At 44.6% G+C, this 22,610-nt stretch overlaps 1 protein-coding gene across 1 annotated transcript in view; it reads right to left on the reverse strand.

The window, feature by feature from the left end:
* The window catches only part of FIP1L1 (factor interacting with PAPOLA and CPSF1), a 520,306-nt gene that overhangs the window by 48,974 nt on the left and 448,722 nt on the right, over window positions 1-22,610 (reverse strand). Inside the window, exon 14 of the mRNA XM_085642102.1 lies at window positions 14,882-15,107. Within this exon, the coding sequence (XP_085498228.1) occupies window positions 14,882-15,107 (226 nt within the window). The remainder of the gene's footprint in view (window positions 1-14,881; window positions 15,108-22,610) is intronic.

A 22,610-nucleotide genomic window follows, 5' to 3' on the forward strand; every position in this document is an offset into this window, starting at 1 on the left:
TCCTTTCACAGAAGGAAGGAATGCTTTCAGTGCTAGACGGATCGCCCTGAGCTCCAGCAGGCTGATGTGGAGCCCAGACTCCGCCGGAGACCAGAGGCCTCTGCTCTCTGCCTCTCCCATGTGGCTGCCCCATCCCAGATGTGACGCATCTGTCACCACTGTGAAGTCTGGCAAGGGAAGTGAGAGGGATCTGCCATTGACCCAATCCAGGTTCGTTAGCCACCACTGCAACTGGTGTGCAGTGCCCTCCGAGATCTGGACGACATTGGTGCTGCGCCCACTGGAACTGCAGGTCCCACTGCAGAGCCCCCATATGCCACCTGGCATGGTCCATAATCAGAAGGCCATGAGGCCTAGCAGCCTCAGGGTCAGTCGCACCGAAATCCGGGATAGAGGCAGAAACATCGGTATCATAGCCTGAATATCCTGGACTCGCTGCTCGGGAGATTAGGCCCGAAACTGCGCTGTGTCCAGAACTGCTCCGATGAAAAGGAGCTTCTGAGAGGGAATCAGGTGTGACTTCGGCATGTTGATAGTGAACCCCAGCGAGTGCAGCAGGTCCGCCATAGTCTGGAGGTGGGAAACGACAGCCTGGGGCAAACTCGCCTTCAACAGCCAGTCCTCGAGATAGGGAAGACTAACCCCTGATCTGCACAGATAAGCTGCGACCACTGCCATCACTTTCGTGAACACCCGAGGGGTGCTGGAAAGGCTAAAGGGGAGCACAGTAAACTGAGTGCTCGTGGCCTACCATGAACGGTAGGTAACGCCTATGCGCGGGCAGGACGGGGATGTGAAAATAAGCGTCCTGCAAGTCCAACGCTACCATCCAGTCTTCAGGGTCGAGGGCAGACAAGACCTGAGCCAATGTCAACATTTTGAACTTCTACTTCCGGCGGAAGCAGTTGACGTCCCTGAGATCTGAGATAGGATGCAGGCCTTTGTCCTTCTTGGACACCAGGAAGTAGTGGGAATAACAACCACAAACTACTTCTGGCACAGGGACTCGCTCGATGGCTCCCTTGGCCAAGAGAGCCGTAACTTCATGACAGAGAATGGCCAAGTGATCCTCCGACATGCGATGGAGTGTTGGTGGCATAGAGGGAGGGGTAGTATCGAAGGGGAGGGAGTAGCCCCTTCGGACTAACTGAAAAACCCACCTGTCCGACGTGATGATGTGCCAGTGGGGAAGATGATGGTGAATCCTGCCACCCACTGGTAACTGATGGCCCTGAAAGGTCGGACTAGGAAGGCTTGGAAACCGATGCAGAGGGGGCACTGGTGGACTCGCCTGCCCGCTGGTCCACAGACCAACGGACTGGGTCCCACGTCCCCAACCGTGCAGATGTTGAGTAGCTTGCGCCGGCCTGTGGCCCTGAGTGGAACGTGCGGGTCACCCCTTCTGTAGCCACAAAAGGCGGACTGAACAGGGCGAGAGGTGGCAGCGAGGTCCAAGGATCTGACCGTAGTCAGAGTGTTTTTGACGCACTCGAGCGCATTGTCTGCCTTGTCGCCAAACGGGAGACGGCCATCAAAGGGCATGTCCAAAAGGGTTGATTGGACATCCCCAGAAAAGCCATTGGACCTCAAGGCTACTGACGTAGAAATCGTTCTACCTAGCGAGCTAGCAGGATCCAGCCGACATCGAATGGCAAATTTTGCTGCGTCTCTACCCTCTGCAACCGCACAGGTAGAGTACAGTCTGGGTCTCCTCCAGGCACTGTGACAGCACTTGCGCAACCCTGTCCCACACAGAGTGGGTGTAGCGGCCCAAGAGACATGCAGTGTTCACCGACCGCAGCCCTAAGCTGGCGGAAGAAAACGCCTTCCCAAGATGATCCAGCTTCTTGGATTCTCTATTTGGGGGAGCAGTAGGGAACGCGCATTCGGAGGTTGAGGCTTGGACCACCAAGCTCTCAGGGGTAGGGTGTTGGGAGAGGAAAATGGGGATGCCCGGGGTGGCATCAGGCAATCATCCTATCCACAGGAGCCCCTGTGCTGGGCTTGGACCAAGTGCCCAGAAGGATGTCGGTGAGAGCCTCACTGAACGGCAGCAGGGGCTCCGAGAAGGACGCTGCCGGCTGAAGCACCTCAGTCAGGAGGTTAGTCCTGGCTGCCACCATAGGAAGCTCAAGGCCCAAGGCCTCAGCAACCCTATGCAACACCACAGCGTACGAGGCTCCCTCCTCCGAGGCCACGGTAGGGGAGAAAGCATACCAAGGTCTGGGGAAGTATCCAGACCACTGGCATCACCCAACTCCTCTCTCCAGTCCGGCTCTTCTAGCTGGTCTGCCAAAGGGTCCCAGTCCTCCTCACCCTCCTCTGGCTGCCACTCAGGGTGAAAAGGAATGCCAGGATAGAACAGTGGTACAAAAGTACTGGTCGGCGCCAGTACCGATAGATGCTGGTCTGGCTTTGTGTTCAAATCGAGGGGGAGTCTGGGTTTGATGCCGACCGGGGGCACAACCGGCGGCGGAGGCGTCAGTGGAATCAGCGCTGAGGGAGGTGTCGTGAGGTCAACCGGTGCCGATCCGCATCCAGGCCTGGATCCCTGGGGGCCCTGCGGCGTTGGGGATGGAGCCGACGGCATCGAAGGCCTAGAACCCCTAGCTGAGTCCGCAGGGCCTGAAGGCGCACCGGCAGAGTCGGGCTGCCCAAAGATGGAGTGGAGGGCTTCGTAAAAGGCATGAAGCTGGACAGCGGACGCTCCGGCTCCCGGGAAGGAAGGGTAGCTCGGAGCCGTCCCAGCAGGATCCGCGGGCAGAGCCAAAGGACGACGACCTTCCGCATCCCTTGTCGGCCACGGAGAAGGCGAAGAGCGACTGTGCTTCTTCGCCACCTTCTTGTGCTTCGACTTAGCCGAAGACAGACTTCGATGATGAATGATGATAGTGACTCCATGACTGGTCCCACGACCTCCCTCTCGACGAGGACCTTGAGCGGCGCGGAGCTGACTGCTGGACCTCCAGAAGCTTTTGGGACCGCTCCAACAAAGACTTCAGGGTCATGGCTCGACAGTCGGAGCACGACTTCGGTTCGTGGTCGCGCTCCAGGCACCAGAGGCACAGGAGGTGTGGGTCCGTGACCGACATCAATTTGTGACAGGGGTCACAAGGTTTGAAGCCGGTACGTCGATGGGACATCCCTACACGCACCAGGAGTCGAACGACTCAAAAAGACGTCAACAAAAGTCGAAAAAACTTTAGACAAAAAGTGACTAAGAGTACCGCTGTCTCTGGAACTGCGCTGGCTGGCGTGGAAAAAGAAAGAACTGACGTCAGCGCACAGGGGCGGCATCTAAGTAGATACTGTGATGTCATTCAGGCGATCACTACGCCAACAACGAACGAGGAGTCGACCGATGCCACCTACCGATGTGCAGGGGTACTGCTGAAGACAAAAATTCTCTGGATCCGATCCAGTCTGAAGCCTGGGGGTAATTCTAAGGTAAGGAATCTATAACTAATAGTCTTTTTCAGATATGTAGTAACATTTGTTAGTGAGGTTTTGCTAGGGAAGGCATACCTGATTTGCTATTAACGGATAACGGGGTGCAATTAGTCTTGTGTGAGATGGAGGAGTTTCTGTCACAGAAGTGAATTAATAATAAGAGGTGCACTCTTTACCACCCTGAATCCAATGGTGTGGTGGAAAGTTCAGTTGTGCGCTCTTTACCACCCTGAATCCAATAGTGTAGTGGAAAGTTCAATCGGGTTCTCAGGGAAGCCATCCAGATAGCTAAACAGGAGGAAACAGATTGGAGGGAAATTATTCAAGCAAGGGTGGAGATATATTGTCTTGCCCCACATTCGGTTCCAGGGAGTGTGCCATTTGAATTGTTCAGGGGAAGACATCCATAATCTCTGGGGTGTCCTCAGTGGATTGGTGAGAGGGTATTGAAGAGGAATCATGAATGGATTGAGAGGCAGCAGAGAAAACTGCTCGAGGTGACGGCGTGTGGGTTAAGGACACAGCACAGGAGATTTTAACGTGATTTGACGCATACACCGAAGAGGGAGCGTCGTGATATTGGATCCTGCCATCTACTTTTTCCCCACGTGAGCCATGTGGGTTGGAATTAACGCCACACGATAATAAGTCTAATTGAAGACAATGAAGCCTTGAAATATAGGGAGTAACAATACACAGGAGTATAACCCGTTAACCCAGGAGAGACCGGGCGCAATGTACAACAAAAAACAAACAAACAAAAAAAAAAAACAATGTCTCAACTGGAGAATATTTTGGAGGGGGAACCACTTTTGACCAAGTGAGATAAATCACATAAGAACCAAGGGGCAAGAAGGGAGACCACAGTATAAGTAGAGTAAGAAAAAGGTATTTATACAATTGTGCAAGTTGTTAAAGAAGCACTACAATACATTCACTTGTAAAATGACCTAAGCACACAACGTAAAAAACTGAACGTGCTAGTGAATAGTGAGCGACGCAGTGATACAGAAGTGTGAAAAACAGCATAAACGGCGCAAATGAAAAAGGGGTACAAGGGTCAACAAACAAGATAAATATATACAGTAAAGTACAAGAAATTATTTGGGATGTTTTGGTTGACCACAGGGAGGCCTTAGTTCTAGGCTGTGTAGTCGACGGCGTTTCGACCTGGATGATTTCAGGTCATCATCAGGACAGAGGTCATAGATTAAAGAGTAATGCTTCTGATGCAAATCATGCAGGACACGAGTAATAAAGTTGTTGAAGGGACACTGTGTGACTCAAGATTCGGGATCCAAGAGGAACAGAACAAAGGATGGTCGTCCGACCTGAGCGCGGGAAGGATCGATGGGGCACAAGGGCGGTTGCTTGTAAGGGTAGTCGTATTCTCAATAGAAAGATGGTAGGATCAATGTCGAGCAGAGTGGCCAATTTTGTTTAAAAAATCCAAACCGACTGGTCCAAGACGAGGGAGTGAAACTTGTTAGGGTAGTCCTATTTTCAATTGAAGGATGGTAGGGCCCATGTCGAGCAGAATGGCCAATATTGTTAAGAAGTCCAAACCGACTGGTCCACGACGAGGGAGTAAATCCAGGGCCAGGGAACAAACCGCAATGCCGACGGAGAAAACCTTCCTAAACAAATATAGGAAGAAATATACCCAGTGAACGTACACCGTGGGCGCCGGCATCCTATAACAATACCACCATCTCTTTTTGTGTCGCAAAGGAAAGAGCACAAGAGACAGGCACTGAAGGGGATGGTGGTGACAGTGGGTGATTGGGTCAGGATAAGGTTACCAGTAGGCGTGAAACAAGGAAAATGTTTTGGACCACCAATGAGGGTGATCAAGATATTTAATAATGTGGTCAATGTGAGTGATGGACGTACTTGGAATTTGAAAAGGGTGATGGTTCTGAGAGATGTTCAACAGTCTACTTCTTCAAAGGCATGGGAGGAAAATGGAAGGCCCCCTTGGTGAGAATAAGTGAAAAAAAATTGTTTTGCGTGATCTAGGAGGGTAAAGAAAGCACCAGCTCAGCTCAAAGATTTTGTGTGATTGAACTGGGGGAAAGGGAATAATTTTAAAGTTGTGTAACCTAGGTATGTGTATATATTCTTTTAGGGTAAAGTGAACATTCTTTCATTGTATGAATTTTGTATTATTACAATATTTTGTATAGAGGGTCTTGTAAATGTATTGGTCATGTGGTTTGGCAGTCGGACGTTGATGAGGGAATGAATGTTGGTTTCAATTATTATTATTATTGTTGTTTTAAAGAAGGGAGATATGTGGTATCTGACATAAGATGGAAGTCAGGGGTGGAACGAGGGTATGCCATGATTGATCTGATAGTTTGTAAGTCTGTGGGGTTCTTGGGTTGGCAGTTGTGGGAATACCCTGGAGTCGACAGGTGGATGAGGTGATTATTAATTCCAATAAAAGATATTAAAAGATCATTCCGGAGGAGCCTCTTCTTTATAATTCTGGTATGAGAGAAGGGGCAGACGCCACGACTACTGAACCCACACCAGGTATTACTATTGGAACAACAGATTCAGATGCTCTCATTTCATATAGTCATGGAATCAAAAGATTTACCAGAAGACAAGCACTGCACAGTCCTTTTGATTGGTATGTTCTTTTCTTCGGTCAAGGTGTGCAACACAGTGCCTTTTCCGTGTATAGAGAGAGAAGTGCACATGGGAAGGATATGGAATCTTTTTCATTGTGTTGTGAAAAGCAGAAAGACCACGAGCAGGGAGAAGTGTGACTGTAAAGGGGAGAGACCAGGATGTACAGAGCAACAAGTGCACAAAGATTAGGGAAGGGGAAAAAAGGAAGCAGATGACAAGAACAAAGGTTGGGAAAGGCATGAAAAGGTTCACAACTGTAGGGAGTGTAACAAGTAAGTGGGAGCAACACAAGGATAAAGAATTAAAAAGTAATTATTTTTTCTTAAAAATGTTACAGGTAAAAGTTATAAAAAGGCAAAATAATAGAAATCAAAAATAATACAAACGATGAATATGCCCCCCCCCCCAAAAAAAACAATTTGAAATTAATACACTGAAATGACAAGAAAACAGTTTTCAATGTGCCAAGGACAAAGTCAGCATTTTGGTTCAAACTATGGAAATGCTGAGCGCACTCGGCTGTGCAATTTCCAACCCCTTAGCTAGAACGAGTGACCTTTTCCTTACCGTACTCAATGTCCAGGTCATTTACCCCGTCGACCTGCACCCACCCCCGGGTTTCTTTATAATTCCTTCACACGGTCTCCCTTGGTGTCGTTTGGATTCCCGCTATAACCGGAATTTTCCCTTACCTGGAGCAAGTTACTGATGCATTAATAGAACACACACAGACCTGATTTCGAGACCCACAGCGAGAAATGTCTGCTGAATTCTCATCAGATCTACTAAACATATTCTGCTTAGTGGTTTCAAAGGAGTTAGAATGGTTTCCCCAATTTGAAACGAAAAATACCTCTTACGGTCTAAAGTTGGAGCCACAAACCCACATACATCAAACGGAAGTGGAACCAACAAAATCAGTGTTGATTTTAGAACTCTGCATACAGCCTTTTTCCGTGGAGGAAAAGGTCTGGTTTTAATGCAACAAAAACATTCCACTCAAATAGAAAAGGGAGAAAGAAACGTCCTCGTTGAGAATATAAACATGGACTTCCTCTTCGGAGAAAGAGCAAGAACTAAGATGCAATACATTAGCCTCCGTCTTCTGCCCCACCCCCAGCATTCCAATTTTAAATCTCAACACAAACAAGAGCCCAAGATCAACCGTTTCACTGAGCTAATAAAGTTAACCATCGTATTAAATATAAGGTAGAGAGCCTTCGGACTAAAACATTAGGAAAGGCGCCAAATCAGGGAAACTGCTAGTTTCTTTAGCGGTTTCTACGATTCTCCCGTGGGTGGTGTTATTTTCAATGTACTGTATAAAATACTTGCTTACAGTGTGTGCGTATCGGAGTGAATTGTAACTTTAAACCATTCACTTCTCCCCCATCCCATCATTTCTCATTTTCAAAAACCAGCTTTTATTACCTCAGGGCCGTTCTACTTTCTTTACGCAGCCATGTGGCAGCAGCTTGGCTGCAGATGGCGGACATTTTAGTCACATAAAAAAGAGGGGGGGCCTTCTTCCTCCCCCTCTGATACCTGGCAGGCGCACAGAGGCTTTTTCGTGGCCTGGAAAGCATTAAGGTTCATTTCCAGCACCCCTGAATGACCAGCCTTTTTTCTTGGCAGTCCATCAAGTTGCCTGACACACAGATGTTGGAAACACGGGCTCACTCGAAGACGTTGGCTCTAATTTTGTAACACAAAACATTCACCACCACCGAACCACTCCACCATCATAGGACCACGTGATCACAGATTGACAAGTAAAAATAACTCGATTTTTTTACATCATTTTCGGCAAGGCTGTGCGCTCTATCCATTTCAAGTGTTTCAACAAAGGATGTTTCCTCTTTAGCCCTCTTAAACTTAAGACAAACTGGATCTTCGTAAACCGCTCGCAATAAGCAACATGAAACAATTATTAAAAAGAGCCCCATCGCTTCACAAGAGGTTAATCATAACCACGTGTGCCACCATAATGCACGCAGAAGCCGGCGCAGTCACGTGGTTTTCCTAACGACGAGGGCTCTGCCTCACTGGAAACACGGCGCAACAAACTGAGTTAAACGTGCACATTTGAAAAATGTGGGGACGAGGCCCAATGCTGCCCCCTGGCTGCCACCAACACAAGATGCGAAAATACACTTGAGAATAGCTGTTCTGTCTAAGGAAACATTCATATAACTAATAAAAGAGCCAGGTTTCCAGCACATGGTATTGCTCCAAGTCTCTGACTACAAACATACGTACAGAATCGCACAATTGGACACAGGGGAGAGATGGAATGAGTCACCAAGCTAACAGGCAGCAGGAGACTGAGGGCAAGGCAATGGGACCAACACATTGGATTCAGCACACCAACTCGGACTTTCTGAGCTAGTTTCAGAGAGAACAGTTGCATCGTTTTTAACTTATCTTAATTAGAAAAAAAATATATATGTAAAACCTTTTTTTGGATGTCCCATTGCCCTACGCCACTGGTTCCCAAACTGTGCACCGTGGCTCCCTGGGGAGCCGTCAAACCTAGCCAAGGGAGCCGCGCACCAAGCACTTTTCGCATTGAGCCTACGCCATGGAATGTAAGCCAACAGCGGCCCACTAAGTGGTCATCATCTTCAAATTATTTCTCCCCACTGTTCGAGATGTGTCTCCGATACATTGTGTAATTTTGTTTGTTTTGAGACCTACTCTCTTCACTGTGGAGCTCGGCAGGCTGCATGTGAATCCAGAATAGCTTGAAGCAACAAAACTATTGTTGTAGCACAAATATCGTAAAACATGGGATATGCTGTTCCACACTGTATGGCACACTCTCAGTGTAGTCTGTATGTAGTCACTGGGAGCATGTATTCATGAGCGAGTGCTCTCACCCACCGAAGGTGGCATGCTTCATCATTGGGCTGGCACTGCAATGCCCAACAAGCCCCACGAGAGGGCTGGGTTTCGACACCGAGGACTTTGGTGCGGAGCTCGGTGTCGAGGTAGAGGCCGGTCTCTTTTTCGGTGCCGAAGTGTGTTTCTCGGCACCGCTGGAGGGCTGGCTCGAGCCCGAGCCGCCGGAAGGCTTATTTGGCTTCTTCACCGGGCCCAAAGGTGGGGTGTTTGAAGCAGTGTGTCTGGTCTTGCCTAGGCCCGGAGGCGAAGGCGTGACCGAAGCCTTTTTGGGTGTTGGCGCGGGTGCGGGTATAGTACTCACGACCCTCTGCGCCGGGGTGATGTCCTCCACATCTGAGTCGTCGGCTTCGGAAGCACTGACAAGGTCCTCTTCGGTGTGCCGCTGTCCCGGATCTTCGACGTCGTCCCCGAAGATGTCGACTGGAACGGAGGTCGAGGAGTGCGCCATGTTTCGTCTGGCCCTTCGATCTCGAATAGTCTTTTTCGATCTGAAAGACTTGCAGGCCAGACAGTCTCGAGCCTCGTGTTCAGGGGAGAGGCAGAGGTTGCACACCTCATGAAGATCGTTGTGGGGGAATTTGGACCCACATCGAGGGCACTTCTTGAAAGGAGTTCTTTCCATCAGCTGGGACCGGAGCTTGGGTAGGCCCGAAGGCCGCTGTCGACGACTGGAATCGAAGATGTGTCGAAGAGAAGGTGATTGAGGAGATCTGTATCTGAACAATACTGCGATGAGCGAGGATTCCGCTTCCATCGTTGAACTGGAAATGTTCGGAACCGGAGCGCGAAGTATTACATCCAAGCCCGATGGCAGAAAAAAACAATCTGAGGATGGAGCCGAAGCCCATGCGCAATACGATCCAAGGGAGGAGTCACCGACCTCGTGACTTCCAAAGACTTTCCAAGAGGAAAAACAAACTGCAAACATCCGGGCTCAACACCAGATTGCGATCTATGCAAAAGTGTGTAATCTGCAGCTCATATGCCTCGAACATAATACTTCTTCAAGACAGTCTTCTGTGCTTGCCACTCCGCTTCTGCAGTCTTATTGATGTAACATGCTCTTCATTTGGTGCAAAGCCCATGCTACTGTTGACACGCATGCATTCAACACACGGAATGAGCGGCAGGAGCAGCTAAGAATCAGCAGCTCCAGCAGTAACATCAGGGAGCTATAAAATCTAAACGTAACTACATCTTTTGCAATCCATAGCTTCTACAAGGCCACAGCAGTTTCCCTTCATGGGCACAGGAATTAAGCCAGCCAGCGGTGGAAAGGAGCTAAATGAGACATCACTGTGACCTACGCAAGCAGAAGATAATCCACTGAATTTCTGGTTGGTGTGCAAATTTGGCCAAACAAAGACCTGAAACCCAGTATGCAGTGCCCCTAGGTAACTAATGTATATTTGGAGGTCATAGCAGAGATACCCAGGCATCAGTGGGAAGGGGTCTAGAAGCCATAGCCAGACACTGCCTTTATTAACCTCAGTCTGCCCTGTTTTTTAATTTAAAAAAATGTGTTTACATTCCACTGTGCTGGGTGTAGGAAGAGCCAAAAGGATTAATCTGCGAACTACACAGAAAACGCAGAATTCATGAATTGTGAAAGTACACTGCTGCAATACATCAACAAATCAAATACAGATCCTAGTATGAAAACATCAATTATTGAGCTGCTTTTGAAATGGGTAATTAGAGAGAATTTGGTAGGATTGCAGGAACAGTGCAGAGGGTTATTGCGCTTGAGAACCAAATGGCTCAGTTTTTTATATACAGTATAGGATCTGGTCTCTTTCAAATCTCGTGCATGGAAAATATTGTGAAATTTGATGCAAGACTAGAGCTCCTTGACAACCTGAGATGGATGCACACCTTACTGTTGGGAGAGCCCTTAAGGATTCCGATGAAATTGCTAGCTAAGGTGACAGACAAAGAATTATGTAGATAAACGCAGTGGCAGCCACAACTGCAGTTGGTGAGACACACATACGAAATTCTGAGGAACAACGATGCAGCAGGAGGGATGGAGTTCCACTCTCCAGAGAGAAAAGATAGATGTTTGATAGCCGGATCCAAAAGAAAACTGTGTTCCTGGTGAGAATCAACTACTGCTTTTTCTTGACCTGAACTCTGTCACTCTATATACAGAGAGTTGCTAGCTCTGAAAAAGTAGATCGTGGTGAGGGGTCTGTCTCCTTGCTTCAGTGGACCTCCCTGCACGAATAAATGTAGATCATTGAGGAAAGCCTTACATTTTCAGATAGGTGGAGTCTGTAAGGGCTGAATGTGATGTGGGACTGTAGTAGGTGGGGACGAATCTTGAGTCAATTATTTCAAGGGTCCTCTTTCGAGAGGGCGGGGAGGGAAGGCAGTGTTGGAGATTCTGCAGTTGTTTCTTAGGCAGATTGTTTATGATGCTTTTTTCTGTCTTTCTGCTTTCCTATTTCCTTCCCCGGGCCAGTGATACAAATATTGAGCAATAGTTTCGCAATTTTTTTTTTTTTTTATGGTGTTGTACTATTTACTGGAAATGTGCATGATGTGTGATAATGTGACATATTTGAATCCTTTACTTTGAACTGTGTGTCAATAGTCCAACAGACAAATATAAATAATTCTAAACCAAAGCATGTGCTGCATATGATTTCAAGATCAATATCCTCCATTTTACTGTGTGCAAAGATCCTCTGATATGGACTGCTCTCTCTGTTAAGTATTACACATCCAGGAAAGATGAGGGAGATTACCACTGGATGTATCCGAGGGCTAAATGGCCGATGCTTATAGTGTTCGCAAAAGGTCCCATTTGCAGAATTGGGCCTTTTGCGAAAGAAAAAAGTCCTTTTGATATCTAAGCTATCCAAATTACATGTTACTGATTCACAATTTGGGTTTGTGACTACACAGAGAATTGGTATTTCAAAAGGGGTGTGTTTAGGGCATCTCTTTCAAATATATAGCAGGATACAACAGAGGGATGGATTAATGTTCTGCAACCGAAATCTGGTTGCAAAAAATGTATACTTTACCAGCTACTGAAAGGTAGTGATAAGGTATTCGCAAACGGGAAGGGGCCCACAAAGAACCCTTCTCCATTTGTGAATGTTGACAAAAACATTTTTTAATCGCGGGCAATGTCTCCAGGGACCACTGCCTACTCTTAAAAAAAAAAAAAAAAAGTGAAACATTTTGTGAAACATGTGCATACAATAGTTAACAGAATTTGTTTTTCGGCGAAGTATACTTAGTAAACCATTACCTGAATCAGAACTCCAGCAGCAAAGAATAAAGTTCACATTACAGGGTATAGACAGAACCCCCTGTGAAGTTGGATGTTCTCAAATGTACAATACTTCAAGTATGTTTACAATTTCATGATTCGAATTCCCATTATTGATTTTATTCTATGCTTCACCTTCTGATCAGACCCTATTGTAATCCTTTTGTTTGTTCCCCTCAATTTGTGCAAAATGCAGCTGTATCCATCTCTCAAATCGATTGGACATCTGATTCTTCTAGCTAGCCTCATTCTGCTGAGCTATCCACCGCCATTGGTCTACCTCTTTGTTTCTCAAATGTGACTGATTCAGAAACTGGTGGAATACTTTTTCCACCATTGATTTAGCCTCTTTGTCAGGCAGACCCCAAGCCATTGTTTCAGGCATTCAAGAATGCTATTTTTGTTACTCTTAAAAGAGATAATGGATTACGCTGCACATTCAGTAACTTTAACTTTCAAGATACATTATCACTACATTTTCAAGAGCAAATCCTAACTCCTCATGTTTTCAATACCCAAAAGATTCAAATTATCTCAAGATTCAAAATGTATAAGCCACTTGCACCTCTCAAGTAAGATATAAGAAATGCGGACCACGAGGGCAGTATTTGCCAAGATGAGGTAAAACAGATAATATGATCATGATTCAGTGAGTCCGAGGTAAATATGGAACCAGGACAATACCTCCTAATTTGCAAAATAAAGAATGATATACAATTCCAGTAAACTAGGTGAATGTTTTTTAGTATAAAGATCAAGGTGGTTTCCCCAGAGGGAAAACACGATATATGCATTTAAAAGTCTGTTATTTAACAGGATTCTGGTATTCGGGGATTTCGGGGTCCAGACTGTCTGACTGATAACAATGATAGCTCAAATCTATCACTTTGTGGTTGAGAAAGACTGCAGAAATGGGTAAAAAATAATTTGCAGTCCTGATAAACATTTCTTCCCATTTTTCAAGAAGAATAAGAGTTTGACTGCAATGTAAGATGGTTATCTTGTGACAATACCCAAAATATCCAGGGGAAAGCATGTGCATTTATTTAACAATAAAAGAGTATAATCAAATGATGGCTAAATCAAACTGGAATACATTGAAGATCTACACTGCTAAAAGAAACACCTCCACTTTAGAAATATTTTTATTTTATTAACTGGTCGACATATGTGTAAACTCCTTCTAAAAGGAGAATGCAATATTGATAACGTTATATAATCTGATACACATACAGAATAGTTCTGCCTGGGTAAACAAAGTAATAGCGAGAAAAGTTGCACAATGATTTTTCTGAGATGTGTTTTATAGCTCTTGCATTTCGTATTACAATAAGTGGGTACTAAAGAACGCCTTTGGAAGGAACCAGTTATAGTCCGATAAACCTCAGGACAGGAACCTAGTACTGCTCTGGTAATGACAAGGTGCTGAAGCCTCAAACCAGGGCATTATCAGCTTTGATGGATCATTACTTTCCTAGCAGATGTGTTGGTGTTCCACTCAGTGTACCAGTCCTCAGTTCTTTCTTGGAAGCGAAAATTTCCAATGCTGGATGGAAGTTAAAAGCCATACAATATTTTATAATTCAAGTATAGTGACAGTTCTCTCACATGAGAGTAGTTCCTCTGGTAGGTACACAAGATTAATTTCTAAATGATCAAACTAAGCTTGATATACTGAACGGTTCTCTGAACTCCAGCCAAACACCATACCTCATCCAGTCCTCCATGCTGCTAACACACTAAGTTCTGTAGGGTTTTTATATTACATCTCTAAATATCATTCGTTGAAGATGTTAGGTGCGCATATGAAGATTTAATCATGCAAAGAAAAAACCGCTCTGTAAAAGAATGGGTTTCCTAACGTGAAAGTAGCCAAAGAATTGGTCCCTACATTTGGAGAGCCCCAGTCGAAGACAGAGAGACAAGAGCCAGTTGACACCAAGGCAGATGACAAAAAAAACTGAAATGAGTGAACAGGATGCCTAAAGCAGCATACAAGGCACAGGAAAAATGTTAAATCATTGTATTTGATGCTCACATGTTTGCTTTTAACTCCTTTGTGGAAGTACTTTCATTCTCTTAAGCAGTCATAAGCAATTACAAATGGCAAATAGAAAAGAGAAGGACACAGAAATTCTGTAAAACGCTTGCAATTTTTCAAATAAGGGGCAGGATGTATTTAAAGTAAGGGGAACAATTTGAAATGTAGGAAAAATTCTACTGCAATTTTTGAAAAAAATAATTTACAAATAGAAGTGTGAGAAATAAATCACACAGAGTACTGTTCAGTTCCCTAGAGCATGCCATAGAAACGGATTTATGGGCATGATGCAGTCCCTACTTCAGTCAGTCAATCTTTTGAATGTCTTCCTTAAAAGGTAGTTTGGGGTGTTCCTGCAGCTCATCAAATTTCACATATTTCTACTCTTTACAAAGAACCTATAAGAATAGAAACCTCATATTGGAAAGCTATGCTCGGTCTTTTTCTATTTTCTGATAAACCGCACTCTTCATAGTTCTTGGTAGGACAGCGTTTAACCCCACCTGGTAGTCTATGAAGGTTATGTCATAAGAAACAAAGTTTTCAATGAATTGTTCACTCACCTGCTATATACCCCTCCACTTGGGCTATGGTCCCGTTCTCTCTCTCTTTCTCGATCTCTTTCTCTTGTGCGCTCTCGTTCTCTATCGCGCTCACGATCTCGTTCCCTATCACGATCTCTCTCTCGGTCTCTCTCTTTGTCTCTTCTTCCATAGTAATCCCACTGCTTGCCGGGATCCACAAGATTTGCCCATGGAGCAGCAGAACCAGGCATGTGAGGAAATGACACTAAAGGGGAAAATACATTATTAATAAAAGAGTTGTAGCAACATGTTTCTTGAAATTATAGTTAATTAACCGATTAGGATTACCAATAATGATTTTATTATGTATATAGCCAGTAAGACAAGATTGCTTTATTCGGTATATCCTGAAAAGACACAAAAAACTTACAAATCACTAAAAGAAAGGGCTGGTAAAAGAATACAATTGTTTTTAATTTGTCGAATAGCAGCAACTCCCACCCTGCAAAAAACCCATGCCAATATGCAAATAATAACTTGTAATCTATGAGCCAATGCACACTCTAAGAAGGGATAGGTCATCCTATTAGCCCTACATAGATCTCCTCGATCTTAAAGCAGCTTTTAAGAAGGCACAGACCCCTTGACACACTTCTTAAGTATTTAACAAAAGGAAATGGAACAATGCATCCATACTCTTCCTAAAACCTAAATACTTACAAAGGGGCTTAAAAAAAAGCTTTAAATTACAATCTAAAAAAGGTACAGAAAAACATTAACTGGATCAGGTATTGATCTGAATGATCGTCACAGTGACAAACTTCCTAAGAGCGCTGCTTGTGTGCCCAACCCCGAAAAGCAGCCCTAAAACAGAAAAGGAGAGATCTTTCCCACTGTGACAAAGATAAAGTGAGATACACTACATAATTTTCAAACTTGAAGAAGTCAAATTACAGTTTAACAGTCTTTTTGTTCATTTCACTTATAAATCGCTGGGAATGACAGTGGTCTAAAAGCAGCAATTTGGTCTTTACCTTCTCTGATTTCCTAATTTTGTCCAGTGAGACAAACAGAGTTGATAGATTCAGCATGTCACACATTTTACGTACACAGGCTAACCACAGGATTGCAAGTCATTATTTGAATTCAAGCGATCCATGATATTTTGCCTGTTTACTTTTGCCTCGCGGTTGGACCAAATACTAATCTACCTTAAAACTGGCACCAGCTTGGCCAGGTCAATGATAAACAAGAGTTTGAGTTCTGTATGCATACTAAAATTCGAACTTGAGGGCAGTAGGTGCATCATCCACCTGCAGATATGGGTCTTCTCAGACTGTAGAGCGTCAGTATTGCCAAACCCCCAGATCCCTGCCCCATAGATAGAAGCAGAGACACACCGAGCATTATAGATGTTAAGAATTGGGGAAACTGTGCCCCTACCATCCCCGAAGGGTAGGTTTAAAACTGCTCCGGCTGCTCTGCTAAGCTTTAGCTATGCATTTCTGATCTGTGCATGCCATATCCCTGCACTACTAAAAGAAACCCCTAAATAGTTAAAATCATTAATCATACCCAGGGAATATCCCTTCAGCATTATCTCAGACAGGGATTTCTTTCCTGTGACCTGCTGTAATTAGTAACCAGGTTAAATTCACTCATAAAGGAAACAACGTTTTCTACAAGTAAACGAAGTGTCCTCGGGGTCTGTACCATTAGAACCCCACCATCTGCGTGGAGCGATGCAGGAACAAAAGTAGTCTTGATTTTAGGGATATGACTGGTAACTGTAACCCAAGTGGAACACAGATTGTTAATGTAGACCACAAAGAGCAGTGGGGCCAGAATGCACCCCTGGGGCAGCCCCCAACAAGCGGGAATGAGTTTGATAATTTGTTTTGCCAAACCAGACCCTGGTAGCCAGATTCTCATGACGATAATATAAAAGGTTAACTAGCCCCCCCCCCCCCAAAAATCCAGCAGCATTATCCAGAGTCTGGTTCTGTTGACACAGTCACAGGCCCATAAAGGCAAGGCACACTGACTTGGCAGTGCTTGGCGATGGTATATTTGCTAATAATATATTCAGATTAAAGCACAGTTCAACTGTACCCAAGCTCCTACGGAAACCAAATTGACAGGGCCATAAGATGTTACTGTCATTCGCCCAGGACTTAAGCCGGTTGCAAACCACCCTCCCAATGATTTTTAAAGATCTATCAATTGAGAATATGGGGCGGTAACACTTAGATGAATTTCGAGCCCCTTTCTTAAAAATTTGCACACTAGTGGAAAAGGACCTGGATTCGGCGATTCGTCCTAGCCAGAGTTATTAAAGGTGTTCGTTAACAGAGGCTCCCACAGCTCTATGTTACACATGATCAAGTCCATAGGAACTCCATCCGGGCCTGGGGCTTCACCACTGCTGCTTTGTCTTATTGCCAAGATTATATGCGAAGTCAGTACGTTAGCTTGTCTGGCTCTTAGCTGCCCCATGGAGCTTCCATCATCATCAGACTCAATCGGGTCCAGCGACATCAGGACACAGGAGAGGATTAATTAGATGGAGCATCTCTGGATTTAATCCTATTTACCAGCTCCTCCCCAAAAAGTAGTTTTTTAGACTGGGAAGCTAGCTCAAAGTTATCCCAGTCTTTCTGAAGCAGCTCCTTTTTTCTGCGCCTAATGGCACATTTATACGCCCTGCGGACCTCACATACCGCTATCTGGTCCTTAGGTTTCTCAGATAAAGTTTTCCTGAGGTGCCGGTTGGCTACAGAACGACTGTGAAACCACCTGTGCGTTTCCAGCCAGTTCTTAACAGGTTGCAACAAGGACTATCTGATGCACCGATTTAAAGAAATAAAATAACTAGCCATCACATCCCCTTGCGCACCTGACAAACGTAACAGAAAAGTTGTAAAATTAGATTTCAGAAGCTACCTTAGTGCACCACCGGACCCTTCAGGTGCCACACCAACCATAGGCCATCCATTGTGTGTTGATTGATAGGGATTGAGGTCTTAGCAGGTACCACCTTATGCACTGAAAAAAGGCCTTCCAAGTATAGGGCATTATGGACGCTCCATTCCATGGCAAGAGTACCTCCTTGAGCTAACCATGGTAGCAAATCGCAAGATGAAATTATGTACTCAATGATGAGGCATGACCATGTCCCCTAAATGTGAGCAATGCCATCTTCTTACAAAAACACTCCCTGACATTTTATGAGATCATCCGCATCTAGGTGTCCCTCCAGTTCCTCCCCTCTGTGATCCGGTCGCCTCAGCTGGAGCATCAGGAGATCCAGCTCCTGAGGCATTTTGTTGGACCCAATGTTTGCAGTTGAGTCCCCCGCAAAGAAGATATGTTTCAGTTTGGCGGGCCCCCTGGGTTTTAGATAAGCTAGGAAAGCAGACACGTGTTTAAAAAGACTACAAGTAACATTAAAAAAATAATTATTACAAAAATGTAACAAATAAAAAGAAACTGCTTAACAAATCCCCTTAATCAATATGGCCATAAAAGCCGGATTTCCAGACTCTACTACTGACACACTCAGATTAATACTAACCAACTTAGAGAGCCCCCCCCCCCCCCCCCTCTTTAGAACTTCCATGACTGAGGGAGTGGATTGACAGGAAAAACATGTAAAACCAGGGAAAGAAACCACATTTGTTTCCCAAGGTTCCTGTGGTAACCCAAAGTCCAGCCAGGCTGAGCCTTTGATCTTGTCTTTAAGGCCAACAATGTTCCAGCTCAATATTAAAGGGCGAAGAAGGATCCCCATGGATTGGATCCAGATGAACTCTTTAAATATAAGGTTCCCACACAGGGCATTAGAATCAATGGCATGAATTGACATCATGGAGTAAGGTCCACCATCAGTGATGTTCAAAAGTCAAGCCACATTGCAAAGAATGTCAAAACTATGTCATAAGGGTATGGGAGCCAGAGCTCTTAAACATGGCTGTGGATCCATAATCAGTGCCGGAGCTTCAGCTGCAGTATGCACACAGCGGGACCCTCCTTCCATGCCCAAATTCCGACTTGGACACCCATGTGCGGACTCTGCCTGCCACAGATTCTTCATCTCAGTAAAGGGCCTGTAGAAAAAGCCAAGCGGAACCCCTTGCTCCCTCCAGAGCAGATGGACCAAAAAGGACACTCCTGCTCAAAGACGGAGAATTGAAATTGATGATGATACAGTCCCCTTCTGAGACCAATGAGAGGACAGCCTCTCCGTTCCGAAAGAAGAGTACGATTTGCCTTGAAAGACGGGCAGGGCATTGTTCTTTGCATGTGGGGGGGGGAGGTCGCTACAGAAGATCAATTCCCACCCTATTGCAGCAGCTGGCACTGGCAACTTGCACTAGATTATCGGATTGCTCTTAGGCAAAGTCTACGTTCGTCCACAGGGGCTTGAACTAATAAAATACCCCACCTGAGGGGGAATAATGGCCCCCCTAAAGAAGAATGGTTAATGGCCAGAACAGGGTGAACTGGACAGGGGGTTCCCATGTTGTTGAGCATCTCGTGGGCTGGAGAGGGTTTCCATCAGCTGCTCTAAATTCAGAAGCCGCTCCATCAACGGTAGGAGTTCAATTCTGAGCAGTTCCTTGATTTTTCCACTACAAGTGTCCCAACATTTCTCCCCACTAACATTCACCAATTAACGAGCCTCCTAAGAGGGAGTCAAATATATCTGTCAGACGTTGCGTAATCTGGGTGTCCTGGGATGACCGGGCTGCCTGTGCAGCCTTTAACGTGGAAGTCTTCCCTCTTCGGGTACCCCGCTTTGATTTAATATGAACCAACGGGGACTGGTCATCAAACAGAATAGAATCTGCAGGTAGTACAATATCAACATCAGTAATGCTAGTTGCTCCCCCAGGGGATAAAGGCAGTGGAATTGATGTCCCCGTGGTCCTCAATTTAGGGTCCCCTATCCCCCCCAATGGTGGTGAGAAGGTGGCACTGACCCATGACCGACAGCCTCCTCTCCGTTAGGGCATTTTCAGTGTTGTTAACCCCTCCTTAAGCCCTCACTAACATACAGTCGATGGAAATGCCTGTGGAGGGGGGAGCAGTGGTCAAACAGCACCCATCTGCTTTCTTCTTTCCTATAGTGGCCTTAAGCAGGATATCCTGCTCCAGCACCCAGTAAGAGAGGACTGACTCCTGGGACACGTAGTCCGTGATTCATCTCCGCTGGCTCCCGCATCGTGGGTATGCAAATTGCACTACATAGCATCACACAAAGAAAGTAGCTGCAGGTGTGGAAGTATCCTCCCCTGATCCCTGATACTGCGGATAAACATAGTCCCCGATTCATCTCCTCTGGTGTATTATGTATATCAAGTTAAAAAAAATACATTTCAACCCTGATGTTTTTACTTTCAGAGTTAAAGTTACTCACCAAAACATAGGTTTAACCTTAGAGAAAGGGGCCCTTTATCCTACTACATTGTTTTGATTATTACAAAGGCCTGTGCCATACTAGAAATGATTGGTCGTTTGCGACTGATTAAATAGTTAAACAAATACAAGTATTAGTGTTACATAACTAGCTGGACAAGAAAGTTAAACAATCTTGCTCAGAAATTAGGGATGATCCAATTAGAGAGGTAGTTCTCTCAAGTAGGAGGAAAGAACGTACCTGCTTCCCTGTTTGATATCCTTCTATCTTTCAAGTGAAGTATTTGAGTTGGAAACAGAAAGGTCATGGTTTGAACAACACTGTGCTTAGATGCAAAATGAGCAACCACAATGAGAGCTCTGCGACAAGCAATGTACCCTTCAAACAAGGGTACACATGGTCACCCTCATTCCAAAGACTGCTAGTGCCTTGGATACATGGAGACAAATATGGCAAACAGTTAGTCTGAACATGATGGTCTCTGTTCACCAAAACATAATATTTATAAAATACTTTAGGGCTGAAATGTTATACTGCTGCATTGTTAAGGCCACAAATCAGAACCAGAAACATTTTTGGGGAAAAAAACGCATGGTCACCATTTTAATATACACACGATAATGGTTAAGAACAAAGTGGTGAAGCGTGCCAAGAGAGGGCTTCCTTAGGCTAGTGCTAAAGCAAATAGACTTCGGCAAAATATTTATAAGTTGGATTTTTGCAACCTGTGCACCCGCAAGGACAGGAGTAGGGATAAATGGCTGTAGGACAGTGAAAACACAATTAAAAATGGTATGAGGCAGATTTGTCCTCTATTACTGCTTCTGTTTGCCTTACCAATAGAACTAATTAAGTCCAATTAAGACAGCCCAGACACTCATGGCATAATGTTTGAGGTAGTGTAACATTAAATTAGTGTCTTTGCTGGCAGTAGTATTTACCAAGACACATGCACATAATTCTTTGGAGCCCCTGATAAGTCATTTAGGTCTCTTTTAGTGAGTCTCAGGGTTTTGGATTAATAGGTAGGCAAGCAAGAGCAAGTACAGGTATTACAATCGTCATTCATATTCATTTGGGCTTAAGAAACTTTTCGATATTAGAGAGTAGATCTAACCAATTTGATGACCATCGAAGCTAATTGGGTGGATTTAAGGTAGCCATTAGAAAGGACTTGTCCATTTACCTCTGAATATACTACATCTGGTCATCAGGAGATCATTTACATCAACTGTTCCGCAATTATTTATATATATGTATGGCTATGCACAAAGACATATACAACCAATCTGTGGAGCAATCCAAGAAACAAAACATAAAACAGAACAAACCAAAACAAATCAAATATAGAAGAGTTCAGCTAATGAACTCTACAAAGAAGTAAGAAAAAAGTGAATATATCGACATGGGGTACATAACCAGCAAAACTCGTTCATTTGTCATGTACATATAGAACGTAGTGCATATATTTGAAGGAGCATTAGATAAATGTATGATCAGTTTACTCTTAACAGGGAATCAGTCCATCGAATGTGGAACTTTAGTTACATGTTTTGATCCAGAGTTCATGTTCAGAGCAAAGAAGTGGAACCACCGAAAATGCTTCAAGCTCTTGTGTATGAATTATGTAAGACCATCTTCAGATCTAAAATGCATAGAGGAAAGTTTTTGATCCCTACCTAAATTCTAGGCAAAAAAGAGAAGATGTCATATGTCGGCCTATATAGAGTGATTTGAAAATAAGTGACAATGCAAACGTGTACAACACAAGGGCATCATTTCAAACTAAAAGTGTTGTGTTCAATCTGTGCATCGAGAATGTGGTATGAAGCTTAACCAACATGCAACTAATAAGTTCCTATTATAGGGATAAAACATACCAGACTCCAGTAGGAGAACTGGGCCATATTGTGCTATTGTCATTCTATGAGACAAGATTATGATTAATTGATATCAGACTGTGAAGAAACAGTGGGCTAAAAATTAAATGCTGGGCTAAAAATTAAATGCTCACATATAATCACAGCAGGAATGTTTGTATGACATGTACTACTTCGCTAGTGGTCCTAGGATTAATCATGTAGTCTATTCTGTTTGGCTAATGGAGGTACTGAAACATAAAAAAAAAAATCAATGGCTGTTTAACCATAATAGGTAGATTCAGATCACACTCACATTATTTTCGGAAGACTCCCCAAAAATGAATGAATCGTACAGGTGCAATACAGTAGGACAGCTCACTTTCAGGGCACCATCTGCATTGAGCGCACTATGTGAAAGCATTTTAACCCAGAAAAAAGAGGGAATGCATAGGAGATTGAACATTTATGAAAAGAGGAGCATTCTGGA

Source organism: Triturus cristatus, chromosome 2_2 (genome assembly GCF_964204655.1).
Source record: "Triturus cristatus chromosome 2_2, aTriCri1.1, whole genome shotgun sequence".
NCBI lineage: Eukaryota > Metazoa > Chordata > Amphibia > Caudata > Salamandridae > Triturus > Triturus cristatus.